At 39.1% G+C, this 23,070-nt stretch overlaps 2 protein-coding genes across 2 annotated transcripts; both read left to right on the top strand.

The window, feature by feature from the left end:
* Positions 1–3,469: 3,469 nt before the first annotated feature.
* Positions 3,470–8,358, top strand: LOC145980682 (uncharacterized). Its single transcript, XM_083113739.1, has 3 exons — positions 3,470–3,521; positions 5,200–7,807; positions 8,294–8,358. Exons 1-2 carry the CDS (start codon positions 3,510–3,512, stop codon positions 7,765–7,767), a joined length of 2,580 nt encoding a protein of 859 aa, XP_082969865.1. The 5' UTR covers positions 3,470–3,509; the 3' UTR covers positions 7,768–7,807; positions 8,294–8,358.
* Positions 8,359–17,915: 9,557 nt separating this feature from the next.
* Positions 17,916–22,489, top strand: LOC145980685 (uncharacterized). Its single transcript, XM_083113743.1, has 2 exons — positions 17,916–17,949; positions 21,060–22,489. The coding sequence occupies exons 1-2, from the start codon at positions 17,938–17,940 to the stop codon at positions 22,263–22,265; spliced, it is 1,218 nt and encodes a 405-aa protein (XP_082969869.1). The 5' UTR covers positions 17,916–17,937; the 3' UTR covers positions 22,266–22,489.
* The last annotated feature ends 581 nt before the right edge of the window (positions 22,490–23,070 follow it).

Raw genomic sequence — 23,070 nt, forward strand, 5'->3', positions numbered from 1 at the left:
TTACGGAAACAAGATCAAAGTAAAACAGGGCGTGAGGTGATTTGCCGAACTGTATCCCGGGTGTTGAATGATTTGCGGTTTGAGTTTAGGAAGAGGAAACGATTGTTTGTTGTTTGACTACAAAAGAATGTCCCCGGTATTAAAAGATATCCCCGTGAGAAGAAACATGTTTATTATTTGGACCAGACGTGCTTTAACTCTGGGAGGGGCGTGGGCGTTATATTGATTTTTACATATATATATATATATATATATATATATATATATATATATATATATATATATATATATATATATATATATATATATATATATATATATATATCACCATGCAAAACCACCGACAGGGCTGAAGAAACCGACGAGAAAGGGAGAGGGGAAGGGGGAGGCTTATTGTTTCACCCACTGACGGCAATGACGTCTTTGTTGAAGGCGCATATATTTACTGACTGTTCCGTGCAAGGAAAGGGATGGATGATTAGCAAGAAATGGACAGACCAAGATTTGAATCCTGGTTTAGTGAAGTGATTCATAAATTGTAACCAGAATAATAGCAGCAGACAATGCACCTGATTGTATATATCCACAATAACAAATCATACTTTTTTTTTTGCTGGTATAACTTGAAGTGCGTGTGTCTTACAGTAACAAAGGTTTTCATAAACGTATTTTTTTATAAACCAAAAACAATAATTTGTCATTAAATTCAAGAGAGCCTGTCGTTGTTTACTTATATCTTTGTTTATTTTTATTTTTGCGTGCTCGAAATATACACACATGCTCATGGGCGTCCGGAAGGGGGGGCAAGGGGGCCGTTCCCTCCCTGGAAAATGAAAGTCAACCAAAACTTATGTATTTCACACATATAATTTCATTTTAGCCACAATAATATGTGTTAATTATTGCATTAACACAATAAATTCAAATTTAAGCAATGTTATTAGGGAACTACACTCTTTTGGGGGAAATGTGACTTGTTTGCCCCCCTGGGAAAAATACTCTCATGTTTCGAAGATATTTCGCATTTATATTAAGTAATGACACATTTTTTTAAATAATTTATGCGCCGAAAGTACTTCTAAAATGTTATGTTTCAGGAGACAAAAAGAAACACAAATATATTCCGCTTGACATGCATGAGGGTTTTGATGTGTTGTGATGTTGGCAATACTGTGGATATGTGGATTTTCTCAGTGTCTGCGATGTAAGCAGCTCGGCGGTTGAGGCAAGACTGACACGGAAGATACATAAAACCTGCTGCAAACTTAGCCTGAAGCGCGGTTTAATCTAACCTAACCTACAGCGCAAATAAGATATTCTCACGATCAGAGCACAGTAACTTTCCAGCAGCCAATCAGAGAGCAAGAAATGAACCCGCATTCACAACTTGACTGGAAAAAGCGCAGCCGGCCCAGGCGAGGGAGGACACAACTTGGGCTCTTGCCCTAGGCCCAGCGCTACAGAGGGTCCCGCACCAGATTAAAAAAAAATGTTTATATTCGGTTTATTAAGAGTTTATAAGATGATGGTGCTTCCAATCAACCAACTAATCTTACTTATCCTGACTTCTTACACACTTAGAAATATCCAAAATTATTTTAATCATATTCTAAAAAAAAGTACTACATAAAAATGATTTCCAAATATTTCAATGAAAGATAATTCATAGGCACTTCGTTTAATAATAGAGTGAAGCCATGAAGTGATATTTTATTTATTTCTTATTTTGGATGGCGAAGTTAAGGCACAAGCCTTTTCCTCCCCTTAACCATCTATACTTTACATTTTACAAATTGATTATAATAGCTAACTGAGAAACATTAAAAACTAAAAACCTTAAAATACCAAAGAAAGTGAAAACACAAAGAAGAAAAGGAGAGTACAGAAAATACATATGCATTGTAAGAAAGGTAAAAAATACTGTTAAAACATAAACACACATATAACATAAATACTCAAACTACAGAAAAAGTCAGTGGGTGTTGGTCCTACAAGTTTACATAAAAATAACACTGTTAAGCCTTGTTTCCATGTTAATAAAACAATCAAATGCTGACCAAGGGAAACTTTTGTAGTATAAAAATTATACATAAAAACGTAACGTTTCCACCTTCTAACAGGGTCTTCTAAGAATTCAGGTTGCCAACTCCTAAGAATTCAGGTTGCCAACTTCTAAGAATTCAGGTTGCCAACTTCTAAGAATTCAGGTTGCCAACTCCTAAGAATTCAGGTTGCCAACTTCTAAGAATTCAGGTTGCCAACTCCTAAGAATTCAGGTTGCCAACTTCTAAGAATTCAGGTTGCCAACTCCTAAGAATTCACGTTGCCAACTTCTAAGAATTCAGGTTGCCAACTCCTAAGAATTCAGGTTGCCAACTTCTAAGAATTCAGGTTGCCATCTCCTAAGAATTCATGTTGCCAACTTCTAAGAATTCAGGTTGCAAACTTCTAAGAATTCAGGTTGCCAACTCCTAAGAATTCAGGTTGCCAACTTCTAAGAATTCAGGTTGTCAATTTATTGTGAATATTCGTCTGAAGAAGACACTGTTAGAGGGTTGAAAGGTTACGTTTTTATGTATATTTTTAATACTATAAAAGTTTGTCTTGGTCAGCATTTTAATGTTTTATTTACACAAAATGTTTCATTTTATTTTATATGAAGTAACATAATGTAAAGTCACTGCAGCAATTAAAAGTAAACAAATGGAAATTATGACAGAGAATGTTGTTGGATATTATTAAAAATTGCCAATTTCATAGTGTATTATAATAGATATCAAAGACATTGAATTGTGTAGTTAAATATATTGAACGTTGCATGAGCGCCATATCCGAAATTAAAGGAAACACAAATTTAGAAACTTTTACTCTTCAAGATGTGAAATTAATAAAGTAATTATGTATTACTTGTAATAATGTTTATATTGTAAGTAAGTTTAGAGGGAGGAACAATAATCTCTAATCTTTCAGATCTCTGAAAATTTTAAGTCATCAGCCCCGTGTATATTGAATTCCCCAGGCCTCAGGCCGGAAATAACTGTTCTTTCTGTGAAGTTTATCTCGAATCAAAGTGCCCAGCCACTCAGGCGGCATAATCTGTATGCATTTGTACATAAAATCTTAGATCGAAGAGCATGATTACGTGGCTCATATAAGTTACATCCAGTGGAGTATATGCTCTGAAGAACCAAGAGGAATAAATTCCTTTCTGAAGAAAGGCCAGATTAGCTTCCTCCATTTTTTTCTAATCTAGCAATAATCTGATAATGAAATGAAAGGCAAGCACAAAAACATATTGCCTCCATGCTCACACACACGACCAGTCACCAAGGGAGTGATGCTCACTGATACGATGAAAGGCAGTGGCCCGTGCAGGAAAGCATGGGATCTTAGCAACAATGAAAGTCAATTCCATATCTCACCTATATAAAGTGGACAATGGCTCCTTCCAGCAGTCAGTCCACTTGCAATCGCCTCTGCTTACCCGTGCTCCTCTTGAACTGATCGCCATGAAACATGTGGTAAGTTTATGCAGTGGTAACGGTAATGTGAAAGAAATATGCACGTCCCAAATAATTTATTCATGGTGTAGAAGGATCTACATTAACTTAATAGACATACATACACCTTCTGTGAACTGCAATACTTCCGGGAAACCTCACCATATGGTGGTATGTGAATGTGGGACACAATATCGCCCTCCCTCTTGTGGAGGTTATGTGATCAGCACCGCGCTCCTGCATCCATTTATAAGAGGCTTGGTGAACCCTACAGCCTTTCCATGCAGGGAAATTGCTTGGGAAATTCCCACCAATCCTCGGATTGATTGATTGAATTCAGTTATTTTACGACACTTTTATTCTGGTTAATCGCGACGATGAGGATGAATGCTGATGCGATGAGATGAATGCATGGACAATGGCAAACAGATGGACAATGTCCCATAAACACGACAGGGGATTATCCTGACTGCAGGTCCAGGCACCATAACCTCGTTAGTCTGCAAAATAATATTATGTTTGGCTGCCTTCAGAAAGACACATCCCTTACAATTCCGAATCCGTGAATCAATCCCGTGTTTCCAATGTGGCAGTCAGATGGCCTACTAACTGGAACACCTCGGCTTTCATTAATTTATATATGTTTATTCTAAATAATAACAAATAATTGCTATTGTTTTTGTGCGGTAAATACAAGTTTTAAGATAATGAAAAGTTAGGTAAATATTTTCCTGTGGGTTTTACATCCTATTTTATATAGAACACGTTCTTAACAATGAACATTTATACATATTTTTCTTATTATACTACTACATTTCAATTTGTTGTGACCCTCAATTACATTAAGGTGTATTTCTTGAGGAAAGACTCTTTCTCTAACATTGTTTTTATTGGTTGGCTTGAAAGTAAAGTACTGTAAGCAGTGATGTGCGTCTACGCGTAAACAACGATAGTCTACATTGTACACGTAGACTATTTTATACACGTAGATTACGTAATCTATGTAAACAACATGGCGAAAGGTGATAACTTAGCAAGGGGCGGCGTGAAAGTAAAACAAAATTATACTGCGTATCAGTTAGTAATGCGTGAGGAGAACTTTTCATACTCTTTCTTCCAAATTCGAACAATTTCTCACCTAGGAAGAAACCTAAGATAGGAAATATTATAGTGTTTTATGGGAAAAGACCACTCTTGCCTCACGACTGCCATCTATTGTTGTTTTTTGCATACTATTTATCTTCCTCTATAGTTGATGTTAGAAGTTTTGTTGTAAATAGGATTCTTTTCATTTCGTTAGGAACCAATACAGTTGAAAATGTCACTTTCCCTTCATGAAACCCTTGAAAATTAATTTTAATGCACTTTAGATTGTCTACGTAGTCTATGAAAACTACAACCCAATGTAATCTACGCGTAGACAACGTATATAGACGTAAACTTATAGTCTACAGCACATCTATGACTGTAAGTTTCTATTGTTCATACTTTCATTTTAAATACTCTTAAGAAAATTACTATATGCTACCCTTTTACAATAATACTCTTAAGATAACGATGTCTTAAAAAATTTGAATCATTCTTATCGCATTCTGCTTATATTTGTATGAAGAAGATCACACAGTAGATCCACACTCTAAATTACTTATTCATGTTGGTTTTATTTATAACTTATGCGATGTTATTATTTCGATTCAAGGTGTATGCAATAATCTTGGCACTGGCTCTTATTGCCAGAGCAGAGGATAAGCCAGAAGAGGAGTCGAAGGTTGATAAGCGAGGACTTAGCCTTGGAAATGGTGGACCAGGCTCTACGCAAGGTGGCGGAGAATTCAAGGGCTACGAGAAGCACTACCACACCATCATACAGAAAATACCTTATCCAGTCCACAAGAATATACCTGTTCCTATAGAGAAGCACGTACCAGTACCCGTACCCAAAACGATCCCATTTCCTGTAGAGAAACATGTTCCGGTTCCGGTTGAAAAGCCCTATCCTGTTCATGTCGTCAAGGAGGTTCCATATCATGTCGTGAAGAAGATTCCTGTTCCTGTAAAATATCCTGTTCACTATCCTGTTCACAAACCTTACCCTGTTTATGTTCCGAAGTCTGTCTCTATTCACAAAGAAGAGCATGAACCTATTGCGGTACATGTAATCGCTTATCATACCAAGAGTTACGGAGGATTCAATGGTGGATTTGGAGGATCTTCAGGAGGAACCGGTTTCGGTGGCTTTGATGGAGGAACAGGAGGACAGTCTGGCGCCCTAGGAGGTTCCGGTTTCGGTAGCCTAGGAGGATCTGCAGGAGGTTCCGGTGGCTTTGATGGAGGAATTGGAGGACAGTCTGGTGGTCTTGGAGGATCTTCAGGAAGTTCCGGTTTCGGTGGCTTTGATGGAGGCGCAGGAGGAATTGGAGGACAGTCTGGTGGCCTTGGAGGATCTTCAGGAGGTTCCGGTGGCTTTGATGGAGGAATTGGAGTACAGTCTGGTGGCCTAGGAGGATCTGCAGGAGGTTTCCGTTCCGGTGGCTTTGATGGAGGAATTGGAGGTCAGTCTAGTGGTCCTGGAGGATCTTCAGGAAGTTCCGGTTTTGGTGGCTTTGATGGAGGCGCAGGAAGAATTGGAGGACAGTCTGGTGGTCTAGGAGGATCTGCAGGAGGTTCCGGTGGCTTTGATGGAGGCGCAGGAGGAATTGGAGGACAGTCTGGTGGCCTAGGAGGATCTGCAGGAGGTTCCGGTGGCTTTGATGGAGGCGCAGGAGGAATTGGAGGACAGTCTGGTGGCCTAGGAGGATCTGCAGGAGGTTCCGGTTTTGGTGGCTTTGATGGAGGAATTGGAGGACAGTCTGGTGGTCTTGGAGGATCTTCAGGAAGTTCCGGTTTTGGTGGCTTTGATGGAGGCGCAGGAGGAATTGGAGGACAGTCTGGTGGTCTAGGAGGATCTGCAGGAGGTTCCGGTGGCTTTGATGGAGGCGCAGGAGGAATTGGAGGACAGTCTGGTGGCCTAGGAGGATCTGCAGGAGGTTCCGGTGGCTTTGATGGAGGCGCAGGAGGAATTGGAGGACAGTCTGGTGGCCTAGGAGGATCTGCAGGAGGTTCCGGTTTTGGTGGCTTTGATGGAGGAATTGGAGGACAGTCTGGTGGTCTTGGAGGATCTTCAGGAAGTTCCGGTTTTGGTGGCTTTGATGGAGGCGCAGGTGGAATTGGAGGACAGTCTGGTGGTCTAGGAGGATCTGCAGGAGGTTCCGGTGGCTTTGATGCAGACGCAGGAGGAGGAATAGTAGGAATTGGAGGACAGGCTGGTGGCCTAGGAGGTTCCGGTTTCGGTGGCTTTGACGGAGGTGCAGGAGGAATTGGAGGACAGTCTGGTGGCCTAGGAGGATCTGCAGGAGGTTCCGGTTTTGGTGGCTTTGATGGAGGAATTGGAGAACAGTCTGGTGGTCTTGGAGGATCTTCAGGAAGTTCCGGTTTTGGTGGCTTTGATGGAGGCGCAGGTGGAATTGGAGGACAGTCTGGTGGTCTAGGAGGATCTGCAGGAGGTTCCGCTGGCTTTGATGCAGACGCAGGAGGAGGAATAGTAGGAATTGGAGGACAGGCTGGTGGCCTAGGAGGTTCCGGTTTCGGTGGCTTTGACGGAGGTGCAGGAGGAATTGGAGGACAGTCTGGTGGCCTAGGAGGTTCCGGTTTCGGTGGTCTAGGAGGATCTGCAGGAGGTTCCGGTTCCGGTGGCTTTGATGGAGGAATTGGAGGACAGTCTGGTGGCCTAGGAGGATCTGCAGGAGGTTCCGGTGGCTTTGATGGAGGCGCCGGAGGAATTGGAGGTCAAGCTGGTGGTCTAGGATTAGAAGGAGTTAGAGGCGGATCACAAGGATTTGCTGTCTCCGGAAACAATGAGGGTTCGTCTGGAAGCTCCATACAGTACCATGGTTTTGGAGGCATATCTGGACATTTTGGAGGTCTTCACGGAGGCTTTTCAGGCAGTTCTGGAACTGCCAGTTCTGCAGGTTTAAGTGTAACTGCTGGAGGAATTGGAAGTAATGTAGGTGGAAGTTCTGGAAGCAGTGGAGCACACGGATACAGCATTGGCAGTGAAAATTCCGGATTTTCTTCTGGACAAGGGCAAGCTGGTAATGGTGGATTCTTAGGAAGCGAAAGCAATCAAGGTTACAAGGTGCATGAAAGTAATGAGATTGAGGGCAGATTAGGTTCGCCTGCTTTTCCACACGGATTCGGAAGGGGTTATAATTTGGGCAGAAGTGTCTGAGTAAAAGTAAACACCTGGAATTCATTCTCTAGTCCTTATGGTAAGTACATAAACCTGAATAGTTTCTTTAATGCTTCGATATGCCTAATATTAAAATGTTTCAAACACTAAATTACTACCTATATTAATAACTTCTAAATACTCCAAGAAGTAAATAATTGCGTCTGTTAATTTCTATATGTTTGAAATAATTTAACTTAATAAAGCTGAATGTTATCTTAACGAGTTCACGGATTATATATTATTAGTACAAATATAATTGCGCGTATTTCAAAATAATACTTTCAGTATAGGGAAATAGTATTAATGCTATTTATAGAAACAATAAAATTCGTAGCGTAAAATTAACTGAAACAAGATGTGCTTGTGTAATATATGCAGTTTATAGTTCCATCTATATTTCAACGATGTTGTTAAAATAGACCTGCTCTATTTTCGGAGTACAATGTATCATCTGATTAAGGTTAGGTATGAAAATATGTATATGTTTGTAAAGTTCATTAAAGATTATACATTCTATTTACAGATGCCTGCAAGAAAACAAATAAGAAACTCAAGGAAGGAAGCAGCACGGCATTTTGTTTCTCCATGTTTTTTTGTATGATATTTTGTATGCTTACTTTTTAGAAAAATAAACATAAAATTCCTTTTCAAAAATATTATTATTTGCTTAAAGTAGCCCTCTAAATTGCTTTTTGAAGCATGTGCGATAGATGGAGTTGCTGTAATCCTTGTACAATATGAAGAATAATACATGTATGTGAATAAGTAGGTATAATTAGTACAGATTGTAATAATATCGTCTGCTCCTCCATTTCTGGTTGCTATAGACTTGTCTAAAGTGTAATGCAGTCACGATAAACCAATGTTCGGAAAGTTACCATTTTAAATGTAACTGGGTTACAGTCATAGTTACTTGCTTCAAATAGTAACTGTTACAGTTACTCATTTTAGAAAGTAACTCAGTTACTTTTTAAAATTGAGAAGTAACTGTTACTTTTGCAGTTACTTCGGTTGAAATAATATTGCAAAGAAATTACATACAATTAATGCTAATTAATTGTAATAAATTAAAAAATATGTGAAGACATACATGTGTTTTTTATGTTCCTGGTAGAGAATATATTTATTACATTTGTATTATTACAACAAATACAAAATGTTGGAACAAGGAATCAGCTTGAATGGTTTTGATTCGTGTACCAGCCACGGTATTTTGCATGTAGTGGCATTAATTCCACTTTGCGCCCATATCTTCCTCTTCTATTTCAAGATCAAATTCCAAGATGGTGGCTTTCAAGATGGCCGCCATGATACACACTGGTGTGCCCACCACAATTACCCATATCCGAAATTTCATCGCCCTCCGGCAAGTCGTTTTCAAATTAGAAGGGTGGTGCCGGACTTTTGTCTCACCCTGTATTTCCTAGACAATGCCTTCTTTTCTAGCTGGACTACTACGTTCCAAATCTATGCAGGAATCCATCCAAAACAGTGAAACTTTCGCGCAATTTGAAATAAGGAATTTTGATAAAGCGCAGACTTGGTATTCAACACTGCCCAGATTTCTTACCTTAAGCGATTCCACGGAATTCCTTTCACCTTAGCATCCAGAGAAGATTCAGTTGTAAATAGAGTTGCCAGCTCCCCTCACCGTTGCAAATTCTAAAGTAACGATTTAAGTGCTGTAAAGCAGCTGAAAATAAACGGCTGATGATGTTACTGTTATTGCAACTCTGTTATAATTACTTTTATTAATAGCTATTTACAGTCAGAATCCCACAAAACAAGCAATTGTTACTTGTAACTATAATTCTTCCAAACAAAGCCATAAGCTGCGTTTTAATATAACTATCGTTTTAAAACTACTATTGGTCAAAACTAATTAATTTTAAACTAGTCAAAACTCGCGAAATTTTGTTTCCTCTTATCCTTCCTAGAAATATATAATGTCGTCTATTGTTTCCTTAATTAACTTATTTATCTATATTTACATAGTTTTATTAGTATATAATGCAATAGATAACAACAAATTATGATAATAATTATCTGCATGTATACATGGAAAAACACATATAAATGTATATTTACTAATTATATAAACAACGCACCCCTTTTCATAAATTCCGCACTACAAACTCATAATCAGATTATAGTTTCTGGCGCCACCTATTGTTTGAAATAAAGTACAGACACGACGGCACTAATTCAAAACACTATTGCACACACACACACACACCTTATACACACACACACATATGTATATGTGTGTGTGTGTGTGTGTGTGCTATATCTTGGGTAAAAAATATAATTTTTTTTATTGGTGTCGTGATTCCTTTCATGGTGTTTCATGCACAATTTTAAATTAAGCAAACACATACCTAGACGTAACATTATGGGAGCAATCTGGCAACAGCCAAGTCCAGTTTTTTTTTTTTTACGAGATAATGTTAATTTTATTAACCTCCTGGGCCTTGAGGAGCGAAGTAAGAAGTAAGTCTTATGATTTCGTTAGTAAAATTAGTCCTGGACGCTATTTTTATGGGATAAAACTTTTTGGTTCTTCTCCGCCCCCAAGTTGGAGTTAAAGTTCGATTCTGGCCCCTCAAAGCCAATGAGCAAACATAAATGATTATTCAGTTGATAAGTACAAATCACAACATGCTGTATCAATTTATAAAAGGGTCTTCGTAAATTTAATTGTATGTATAGGGACAACGGAGATGGTTCCTTAATAGGTTTAACTAACAAACGTTAGTTGTAAACCCACGATTCTCGTCATCGAAGGTTCCAGGTTCGAATCCCGGTAGGATTTTACCCTACCCTTCATCAATTTAATGTAATTATTATTCATCCTGGATTATCCTCATGAGACAGAAAAGCGAAATAAGCTTTCGGAAAACACATACCAATATATCTATACGAGAGCTGTCGCATAAGTCATGCACAGAGAAAAATGTTTGTTTGGATTAACCAAAAAAATGGTAGTGGTGAAGAAATCGTTTGTTTAAATAGGCATCAACCAAACAATTGTTCACCAGTACCAAAAGATTTGGTCAAGTTCTATTTGTTTGTCGTAAACAATATTTTGGTTACCAAAACCAAATATTATTTTGGTAAATCTAACAAAATGTAGCCCATTTGTTTAGGAAAACCAAATAATTTAGTCTTACCAAACGATTTGTTAAATAATTTATTCATAATTACTTGTTATAATGTGGCTACTTTTAGCTAGGGTGGATAGTTTGTAGAAACCAACTGATCTCAAAATACACATTCAGAATAGAAAGTTCACATGAACTAACCGTTTTTGGATAATAAACCTTTTCGAGCAAGGCCTCATCTCCAGGAAGCTATCAACTCGCGGCAAGCCACGGTACCTAGTGACCTGTTGAGTCAAGGCAAAATGGATAATAAACCTTTTCCTGCTCCCACAAAAATAGGCAATAATTAGGCTGGAGAGTTCAATGAACTAACCGATCTCTAACTACGCACTGGTAATGATCAGGCTAGAAAGTTCATACGAACTAACCGATCTCCAGAATCAAAAAGGTTGCTCATGGGAGATTCATTTTTATTCACTGGATTGCTTTTTCTTCTTTAATTTGTAGCTTTAATGTTCCATATCTTTCGAAGAGTGTTAAAGAACAATTTTTCCCTATGATTACAATCAAACGTACCATTATTCGTTGTACAAAAACGTATGCTTCTTCTACTCATTTTGACAGAACCATCTAGCGGCCGGTGTAGGAAACTCAGTATAAACTAAGTATATTCTGAGCTTTCTTTCAGAATATTAGGTTACACAACAACATAAAGACTCGCTTCGAGTAATTATCTATCTACACGAGTTTCAATTTTCGACAAAGTATTTTCATACTACACTCGACGAAACTGGACAATCGTTATTTCAAATTCGAAAGCACGCTCACGCACATATAGTAAATTTATTTTGTTATCTTTAAGGATCTTTTGCTTCTTTACCTATCCTACACCTGATACACACGATCTGCATTGTTCATACATTCCATATTACAATACACTGCCCATTCCAAGAGCTCCCCGATGGCGTAGTGGTAGCGTCGTCGCCTTGTAATCAAGGGTTTGATACCTGGTGGACGCACATAGTGGTTCGGATTTAACTTTAAGCTGTAGGTTTTAAAACAACAACTGAACACTGCTCTTTCCGTTTGTATATTTTGGATTTTCGTGCCTGTCCTGCATTCTCACGAAAATAACATAGTTGCCATGACTTATGCCACAACCCTCGTATAAGTGGAATGTTCATGAACCACTTCATGCAATTGTACAGCGCAGAAATTTCAGCGAAAAATGCATACCGTGCCGTTGATCCCTGATTTCGCCTATTTCGCTGTTTTTTAACTGACACGGTATGCTAAAGAGCCGAGTTCAAGTCTTTGTCAAGCCTACGTGGAATGTCTGCCGGTGCAGGAACTCAAAGATGATGAGAACGAAATTTCAAAGGTAAATGTCCGGTCACTGTCGGGGTGAGTGAGGTGTGATAGCGGAATACAGACAGAACAAAAGGGCACGGGAAAGGGTCAGATTAGATCAGAACAGAGCTGGAGGTGATCAAGACCGTGGGGAGGTTCCAGAGACTATAAGCACGGACAGGGCAAGTTCCTTCTTGCTTTGTGACTTAGGCTGCCATTCTCAATCACACTATGATGTAGGCCTATAATCTGTTCCGCGTATCTTTGGAGCAAGGCCGCGCATAGCGGGGCAGAGCGAAGCAGTACACGCTGCTGGAATGGCTGGAACTGCAGTTGCTTTCCACCTCTACGCTATCAAGTTCCCTCTCACGTGTTCATTGGTGGAGCCTTTTCGCATCACTACTTGCGCAGACACTTTTTTGTTTCTCTTGCTCCAGATATATACGGAACAGAGTACATAAACATTCTTAATTTTGGTCATTTCATTTCGAATTGGTCAGGTCCGACCTCAGTCAGTCATTAGGAGAGGGGGGGGACTTGTGAGAGCGAGTGTCGAGCCATTAGTGCTACGACTCAGATCTTCCCTAAAATATTTACTTAGTACGTCTACCATCATAAGGAAATATATAGGTTGTCCCAAAAGTGAGTTCCTTCATTTGCGATCTACAGCACCTGGCGTACAAAATATGCACGCTTGTCAGCACATTGATGCTACCACCATAAGCACCGACTACATGGGGTTTTGGGGGGCTCGAGCCTCCATCCCCCAATGTTATCGATGTGGGGGCAGAGCCCCCCAAATAATTTTGCTTAAGAGAATCTAATGTATTATTTTGCTTCTGTTGTAAAGTTTTCTCTGAATTGTGCCACATGAAATTAACTTTAAATACACATTTGAAATGTTCTAGACCATCAACTTTGGGGGGCTGAGACCGCTAAACCATCAACTTTGGGTATGGGGGGGGCTATGACCAGAGACAGCAAAACACATGACTTATTACTATATACTAAGTATATAATTATGAGTATTGTTAACATTTTTATTAAAAGGAGTTTCAAAAGAAGATGTGTATGAGCTAGGAGAGTGGATGGGACGTTCGGGCTACAAATGGCTCTCACATGACGTTCAGAACGAGATCATTGATATATTAGGAAGATCTGTTTTGAGCTTCGTGGTAGCAGATAATAAAAGTCGGGAATATTTTGCTATTATGGTTGACGAAACTTGTGACATATCCATCCGTGAACAATTGACATTTTGCTTTCGAACGAATTTTAATATTTTTGAGAAATTCATGGGCTTTTACGAGATTTCGAACACTGAGGCCAAAACTTAAAGGGAGGGAGTGAGTCATTCATTCATTTATTACAGTGATCAGAGCACCCCCGATAATTTTGACAAGTCGGCGCCTCTGGCTACCACCATCAACCGATTGTTAATGAAATGGAAGCTTGGGCTGAACCTATGACGAATTACAGGGGTAATTTCGAGCAGCTTGTAGAAAACCGTATGGTTACAGACTTTTGGAACACCCTGTAGAATGTTCAAAACGACGTAGATATTACCATCCTCTTGCCAGATCCAAGTGAAACCAACCTTTCAAATTATCTGATGATCAGAACAGATATCAAAACTTACTCAAGCAGAGATCTTAATTAACCAATTTAGCAAAGTTGATAAGCTCGCAAAATTTCGCAACAGGAGAGAATATGTCTGGAATTTTCTTTGTCTCAGACCAGACTCCATCTGAATTTAAAGTAGCTGAGGTGACCTTCAAGGTCTAGCGACTATGGTAGCGTGCCGCTAAAGCACACGTCGTTGTTTCGTATCCCTTTCGAGATACGGACGTACTTCTAATCAAATGTCTAGTAATAGGATGGTGGATTCTATTTTGAAATTGTAATCAGAAGGTGGCGAGTTCAAATCCAACCGCCATTCATTCTGATTGGGTTCTTTCTATGGTTTCCCCCCACCCATTAGTCGCGAATGTTGGGATGATACCTTAAACCATCTGTGTTAATTGAACGTAAATTGGAACTGTGATGTATTTATTAATACCTCACGGGTACTATTCATTAGTACAGGATCTTGAAAAAACTTGCCTTCCAAGATAGTTGAACGGGTTAAAGTTACAGTGGTGTAAGCAGTGATGTGCCGCAGACTATAAGTTTACGTCTACATACGTTGTCTACACGTAATCTACGCGTAGATTACATTGGGTTGTAGTTTACACAGACTACGTAGACAATCTAAAGTGCATTAAAATCAATTTTCAAGGGTTTCATGAAATGAAAGTGACATTTTCAACTATATTGGTTCTTAACGAAATGAAAAGAATCCTATTTACAACAAAATTTCTCTTCTCTTCTATTATCAACTATGGAAGATAAATATTATGCAAAAAACAACAACAGATGGCAGTCGTGAGGTAAGAGTGGTCTTTTCCCCATAAAGCACTAGAATATTTCCTATATTAGGTTTCTTCCTAGGTGAGAAATTGTTCGAATTTGAAAGAAAGAATATGAAAAGTTCTCCACACACATCAGCAACTGATACGCAGTATAATTTTCTTTTAATTCCACGGCGGTCTTTGCTAAGTTATCACCTTTCGCCATGTTGTTTACATAGATTACGTAATCTACATGTATAAAATAGTCTACGTGTAGAATGTAGACTATCGTTGTTTACGCGTAGACGCACATCACTGGGTGTAAGTCACTTTTGTAAAAAAAGCAAAGAGTCTGACTCACAGCCAGTGATGTGCCGTAGACTATAAGTTTACGTCCACATGCGTTGTCTATACGTAAGCTACGCATAGATTACATTGGGTTGTAGTTTACATAGACTACGTAGACAATATAAAGTGCATTAAAATTAATTTTCAAGGGTTTCATGAAAGGAAAGTGACATTTTCAACTATATTGGTTCCTAACGAAATGAAGAGAACCCTAATTACAACAAAATTTCTCATCTCTTCTATTATTAACTATGGAAGAAGATAAATAGTATGCAAAAAACAACAACTGATGGCAGTCGTGAGGCAAGAGTGGTCTTTTCCCCATAAAACACTAGAATGTTTCCTATATTAGGTTTCTTCCTAGGTGAGAAATTGTTCGAATTTGAAAGAAAGAGTATGAAAGGTTCTCCACACACATCAGTAACTGATACGCAGTATAATTTTCTTTTAATTCCACGGCGCTCTTTGCTAAGTTATCACCTTTCGCCATGTTCGTTACATAGATTACGTAATCTATGTGTATAACATAGTCTACGTGTAGAATGTAGACTATCGTTGTTTACGCGTAGACTCACATCACTGCTCACAGCACTTTGCTGATCAACACAACAGCTGCTTTATCACTAGAACTTGAAATGTCATCTGTAGCCACTTGAATGAATCTCTGACGTACTCCACGTTTTCTGTTCACAGATTGATTTATCGCGATCTGGTTTCTGTGTCTAAATTATTTTTTTTTACAAAGTGACTTACACCACTCTAACTTTAACCCGTCCAGTTAATACTGTAAGAAACCACTGTTCGGAAAGTTACTTTTGAAGAAGTAGCAGCTACAGTTTTTCAAAAAGTACTTGTTAATTACTTTTACACCTGGAAATTTCTTGGAAACAAGTTCCACATAATCAATGATCATTAATTGTAATTTTATAAATATATGAAGGCTTGAATGCGTTTATTTATATTTTTGGTACATAGCATAAGCCTTGTAACTAACTAAATAACTCTCTCTAGCCTTCTTAAACCCGAAGGTTTATGGCTGCAGCAACACAAGCCTTCCATCTCTCCTATCCTGGACAACTAGTTAAGGTTTTATGTCACAGTCTTTCGGACCCAACTTACATCTCAATGTCCAGTTCCGATCAGGCCTATCTGAAAGGAAAGTACATTTAAACCAAACGGGACTTCATTTAAAACTAAACAAGCATTGTCCTATTTCACATCACTGTGAACAAATCATATATATCAAAGCTTCTTAGGGAGCTTCCAGACCGAGGCGACAAGCGACACGCGACAGGAAAGTATCGCACCGAAGTGACAAGCGACACGGGACCCATCCAGTCCGTACAGAAGCATTTCCTACGTATGTGCTATCTCCAGACCGATGCAACGTTATTGAGAAAACGACGTGCAGCTTGTCGCGTCGCTTCGGTAGGAACAGTTGAATTTATTTCTAAAGGTTCCTTACCAAGTGATGCTTCGGTATGAGAGCCACAGGCAATAAGTTTCGGCGGCACAAAACGTAATGTGATCTAATTTCTAACTCGGCGGCTTTAGCATGGGAGATATTTGTGAGTGTGCTTTATCTAATTTATCAGTCATGACTCTCCATGTTACGATTAACCAAAAGTGACAGAAATTCGACGCTAAATTACAAAAAACATAAACAATTAATTTCACTCTTAGAGAAACAGTCGTATTGTGACACAAGGGAACAAAAATAATTGTAGAACTATTTCTTTGCAATTAATTTAATAGGGCGCCAATACTGTAAAGAGGCATCTATACTTTTACACTTTTTCTCATTGTTTGCTGCCCCTCGCTCCCCCGTAGCCACGCCTTGTGCGCTGTGCTGAATCAAACCACTTTTATCCGGGGGGGCATCAAACTTCACGGGGGGTGTCATAGGCATCAAAATATAATACTAATAAAATAATACTAAAATTTTAAAATTGTCCCTTGTGTCTTATATGTAAAAAAATTGAATTAAGTGTAATTAGGTATAACTAACTATCATTTTAAGAATTAGATTATGAGACTCAGTAAAATAATATTATAGCATTCAATAATTTACATTTACAGCAAACTAAGGCATCTGTGCTTTCTACAGCATATATGCAGATGATGTAATCAATGAAACTTTGTGTGACACCTTCACACAAGCTTGAAATGTATCCTGATCCATCCTATTTTTTAATGTAGCAGTTAACACAACGAACGATAATTTAAATGCGTTCATTATTTTGATTTTAATTATAAAGAGGACTGAATCAATCCTTATTACAACGAAAAAGCAAGAAAATGTACTTTCTACGTTAAATTCAAGTGAATGATAGGAGAGCCAAAGTGAACAATGTTGCCAACTTTCTTATCTATTGTCCGAACACTCTGCCAGCTTGCTGAAATTTTCTGGAGGGACTTTTTAATTTCGTGTGGGGGGATTATCCCCCCGTTCCACCCCTTGAATTCATCACTGTTTGTGCATAATAGTATGTTAATTCTGCCCCCATCAAATTATCAAGTCAATCCCGCTGTTTTTGTGTCCTAATAGGTCTGAATAGCTTAACGCATTCAATTACTAATTTATCTATTCGCAATCTCTATATTAACAAGCCGACATGCGAAGTTCGCAAGGGGAGCTGATTACAATGTTAAAACACTGACTCAAGATTTTCCGTGCGTAACAATATAATATGCAGATCATATTGATTACGTAAGCACCGATTGTTACGTCAACAGGAGGAATTTTTCCGTTCTTCCAATGATATCAGAACCTGTTATTGAACAATAATCAAAGGATAATGGCCGAGTACTTTTTTTGCCTCAAGACAAAGAAATAATTTGTTATTATTCTTTGTTCCGTGTAAAACGAAAATTCCCTTTCAGGGAAAGTGCAAAATTCTGTGATGCATAAACTAATATAAGATTGTGTTTGGTACACGTTCTTCAGTATTGGAATAAACCTGCTCAGTGTTAAAGCTATGAACTTATTGGTGAGAATTATACTTCTTTATTCTGTTATTGCATTTTAGACTTGTGACATTGTGCTTATCATAAATTGTATATGTTTAATGTGTTTTGTAAATTGCTTGCAATTTCTGAGCAGGACTGAACCGATATCGATGTATCGGTATCGGCCGATACTAGTGGTATCGGTATCGGAAAGTATCGGTTGGATTTCATTTACCTATACCGGCAAGGGCGCCCGCAGGGAGGGGCTAGGTTGCACTTGCTCCCCCTGAGATTTCTGGAAAATGTTAATGTAATTCGAATGGTGGAATTGTAGCGACATTTTATAACATAGAAAACATGACTTACAGACCGTAAATTACAGAAACTATTATTATTATTATTATTATAATTGCTATTATTATTTTTAAGTAGGCTTACATTTAAACTTATAGTCTATTTTAGATCTACACATTGTGGAAATTACAAATGAATGTAATTTTAAAAAACAGTAGTAGTAGTAATAATAATAACAAAAACAAAAGAGATAATAATATAGCGTCCTCCTCCGAGGCCGTGCGGTCTAAAGCGCTGTGCATATATTCGAGTCCGCCTAGGTTCAGTCTCTGGGTTCTCGGCTGGTGTATATGACCGGTGGCAACCCACCATCGTGAGGAAATTGGGGAGCTACGAGTGAGTAGCGTAACCCGGTAATAAAAATCTTCTATTACGGCTGAGGGTTCGACGTGCTGACGCCACTTCACCTCATTACTGGTTGAAGATCTCCACACCTCTAGGTAGGATTGTTGGATGGAGAGTGGTAGTCCAGAGATAGGCCAAGGTCCTTCCGAGGGTTGTCGAGCCACGGGTTATTATAATAATAATAATAATTATTATTATTATAGTAATAATAATAACAAAGCAATAATAATGATAATAATAATAAATTGTATGACTCTGCCCCCTCCCTGAGAAAAAAATTCTGTGGGTGCCCTTGGATACGGGTGGCGGCATTTCGATCGTTCGCAGGGTCGACAAAAATACCGCCCGATACTTTCACATTGTCTAGTCTAATTATTCTAGAAGTTATGCACGAACAGCAAGTTTCCATTGGTTGTGCACCAGTATTATGCCAAAACTGTATTTCGTAAGTACAGCAGTCAGCTCACGAGAAGATTCCCAAACAAGGTGAGACTTTATGAAGCTCAGACGAAACGTTTAAGTGCATCATGAAAAAATATGCATTCTGGTGCATCAAAACGCATCAGCTGATGCATTAAAGTGCAATTCGACTGAAAGAAATCCTCACTTGAATCATGATGTACTTTGGTGTTTCTTTCACGACATACATAAATGCATCCAAATGCATCGAATGTGGGTCTGATTCTTTGAAGAAGCTACAAAACACACTTTAGTGCATCAATCGATGCATTCTGATGCATCAGTCGATATGATGCATTTAATTATCTGAGTGTAGTGGTGGAATAAAGTATAAAAGAGGGACACTATTTGAAAGAGAAATGGTTCACTTTAATGACCTTCAAATCCTATGAAAATATATGCACCAATCTCCGTGGCGGAGTGGTTAGCACGGTGCGCTTCTACCCCCGGTGTCCCGGGTTCGAATCCTGGGTGGGCATGAGTGTTCTTTGTGAGTGTTGCTTTATCAACTTCATCATATAATCACTCTACAAAATTAACCTAATGAAGCTGTGGTCTGAAAGCTCCCTATGAGAATTTGTGCGGTAAATTAAAGTACATGTTTTTTCTGCTAAACATTTCGTGACGAGACAGTGACGTCAACCTCCCTGATGGTGTAGTGGTATCTCTTGTCGCCTTGCAATGAAATAATTCGGTACCCAGTAGAGGCATGTTAGATGGTGGTTCGGATCCAACTATAAACTGTAGTCCAGTCTCGATTTGGTTGATTTCTGCTATTTATCGTCGCCTTTCTTCCACTTTGGCTAATCGCGACGATGAGAATGATTTATGACGGATGAAGGGACTCTCACAAGGAACACCAATGTCAAGGCAGTGAATCAAAACCACGAAACGTGCGTTAACCACTCCACCACATAGGTCGGCGATCGTCACGATTAGCCTGTCTGAGCACAAAGTGAACAAGAAACAAACTTTTGAGACCTTTCGAGACAAAGACAAGATGAAACTGTCAAATCTTGTCTCCATACAATCTCTGAGCCTTCTCGATGGCGCAGTGGTAGCGTCGTCGCCTTGCAATCAAGGGGTACCGGTTTCGATACCCGGTGGTGGCATATAGTTGTTCGGATCCCACTTTATACTGTAGGTCCAGTCTCGATTAGTCTTACTGTGCATAAAGTGGACTTAAAACATCAAAATCAATCAATGTGCGCTATCGTGAGACTCGTGTTGCTTTCGGTAGAACTATAGTTCTTCTCTGGTCTCAGGGCGGGCTGCCTTCATGCTGGCAAAGGAAGTGGGGAGCGAGGAAGCGACCAATCCAGCGCGATAAGAAACACAGCAGCTTGTGGAACGAGTTGCTCGCAGCACCTCCTCCCGCACGTCATAACTCTCGGCTCCACTGCTGTTGTCTGGTTGCCCACTTCCCTTGTCAGCATGTAGGCCGTCCGCCGTAAGACTAGACAAGAAATCTAGCATGCTACACTCCAATTTATTAAGAGATTGATTTGCATTATTCTACATCGCCTTTTGTGCCACTTTTGCCTGATTTGCGAAGATGAGGATGAGTGATGATGTGATGAAATTGTAGCTGCCCAACGAATAACGCTGAATGGCACTTTTGGGAATGTGCTGAGTTACCAGTGGAATCATGCTGCGGCTCCGCTTCTACAGGCTACAAGCTGGCCAGTCATAAGGTCGGATACTGCCCAAAGATTGCTACTTTGTTTTCATAACGTTTTATGTTGTTTCTACTGTAGTCCAGTAACATACAACAGGTTTTATCCATTGTTCTCGCATTCACTGAAATGTGCCATACAGCGTTATTCGGTGAAATGCTTCAATTGATGAATGGACACGCACTAACATTCTTGCCCAGGACGGAATTCGAACCCTGGATCCCTCCTTTCGTAGTGCGATGTGCTAACCAATGTCTACAATATTTAAGCTTGAAGTATACGAATCACCATTACATATATAATTATCATAATTTCAGGTTCTTCTTTCCACTGTTGCCTTTATACATATTGCACCAGCACATGTCTACGATGAAGGCAGCAGTTCTCGCGAAGAGGAGAACGCAAAGGATGATGGGAACCAAAAGGAAACGGCGATGAATAGGAGATCCGGCATTTACAAGGAAGGCAGCAAGATGTTCCTGAAAATAGTGCTCAACGGCAAGAAGTCTAAATCTAAGTCTAAATTCGCGAATGTAAACCTGACGTCATCAGACGCCGAAAAATTCTACAGTCTGGTGATATCCGACGAGATGGGAAAGGATCCAGAAAATGTGTACATCCTAGGTTCAAGCAGTGAAGATGTTCCATTGGAAAGCAACAACAATGAGTTTATTGAAGTACCGTGGAATGTTTTCATTGTTGGTTCTGACGACGGGGACAGTTCTGAAGCTAGTGGCACCAAGGTGTTCGATGTCCCATTGAATTCCCATGGTGATAGTAACAAATGGGAACCTATAAAAAGTTTAAATAATAAACCATTCAGTGTCATGTCGATTAATTCTGTATCAAATGCTTTAGGAAAACAAGAAACGAATCATAATAATAGTACTGGTCATATAATTGTTAGAATTTCTCACGACAACCCTTGGAAGCCTATTAATGGCACCCGTCTACTAATAGCGCAGTCAAAGCAAAACTCCCAAAGCATGACCACCCAACTAAAGGCTCCTGGTTTTAAAGTTACAGACAAGCTTCCTTATGGAGCAAAGATTCAGCAATACCCCAAAAAACCAACAAACATCTATGATATCATAGAGCAACCCCGGAAACATTTAAATATGATACCACGTGACCCAAAGAAAATACGCTTCTTCAGGAAAGCTCGATTGAGGAAACTCCATGCTAGAGGTAAAGGTGACACCCCCAAGGCTAATTCTCACCCTAGATTCAAATCAGTGATAAAACCGCCACCCACTCATCCCAAAAGAGTCAGAAGACCAACGTCTATGAAACCAGCAAGGAGGCCAATGATAAGATCGCCAGCAAACCACAATGGCCATCAGAACTTTCACAAGAAAAGACAAGCTGCTTCACACCTCTACCCCAACTTTCTACCATTGAATCCTATAACTCCTGACCCCAGTGCTCCATTCATGAATCAGCAAAGACCACCCCGTTTACCCAGGCATCTACAATATTTCATTATTCCTGTCTATTATCCTATGCAAACTTTCGGAAAGTAAAATACAGTTTCTTTCTCTCATCTACATGTGCCAAGAACATGGAATCATCAATTTTTTACTCCTGCATAGACAATTGAAGATTACTTGATATTATTACTCATAGATGGCAGGCAAACTGAGATGTCATAATAAATGAATGAATCATTTCAAAACCTTCCTTGTTTGATTACTTCTCTTCTGATATTTCTGTCGTTATGTGTCATACGTAAACATGTTTACCACTAGCCCTCATTGTATAGTTTTGTATGTAAATAAAATATAAAATTCATATATTGTGTATGTATTATTAAAAAGAATCGAAACATATTTAACCTTGCCAAAATTATGCAAGAATCAGAACGTTAAACCCGAGAAAGCCCATGACTTTATTTCTGTGAGTTTTGTGATCATATTAACAGGGTTGATTGGTTTTGCATCAAAATGGAATAAAATGAAGAAAAAATAAAGATTTTATTATCCTGCTCGAAAATACAGGGGTGTCAATTCGTACCAACATTGTATGTGTAATGCTACACCGCACCTCATACATATTATCCGTGTCCTCTTGTGGCAGTGTTCACATGTTCTTTGAGAACACTCTACCTTTACATGTTCGGCAATGTTGTTGTCTTGTCTGACTTCATTTGGTACACGCAAGGATACAGAACCAATTTGGGGACTTCTGTAAGGAGGGTTGCCATGTAAACGGCAGTATGATTCCACCAGTGATCGTCGGAAAGTCACATTTTTGCCATTCACTTTCTTGCAAATCAACCATGCATTGTGGCATGCTGCATCTATTCCAAAGACAAACAAGGAGAACCAC

This window comes from Lepisma saccharinum, chromosome 28, assembly GCF_977018435.1.
Source record: "Lepisma saccharinum chromosome 28, izLepSacc3.1, whole genome shotgun sequence".
Classification (NCBI taxonomy): Eukaryota; Metazoa; Arthropoda; class Insecta; order Zygentoma; family Lepismatidae; genus Lepisma; species Lepisma saccharinum.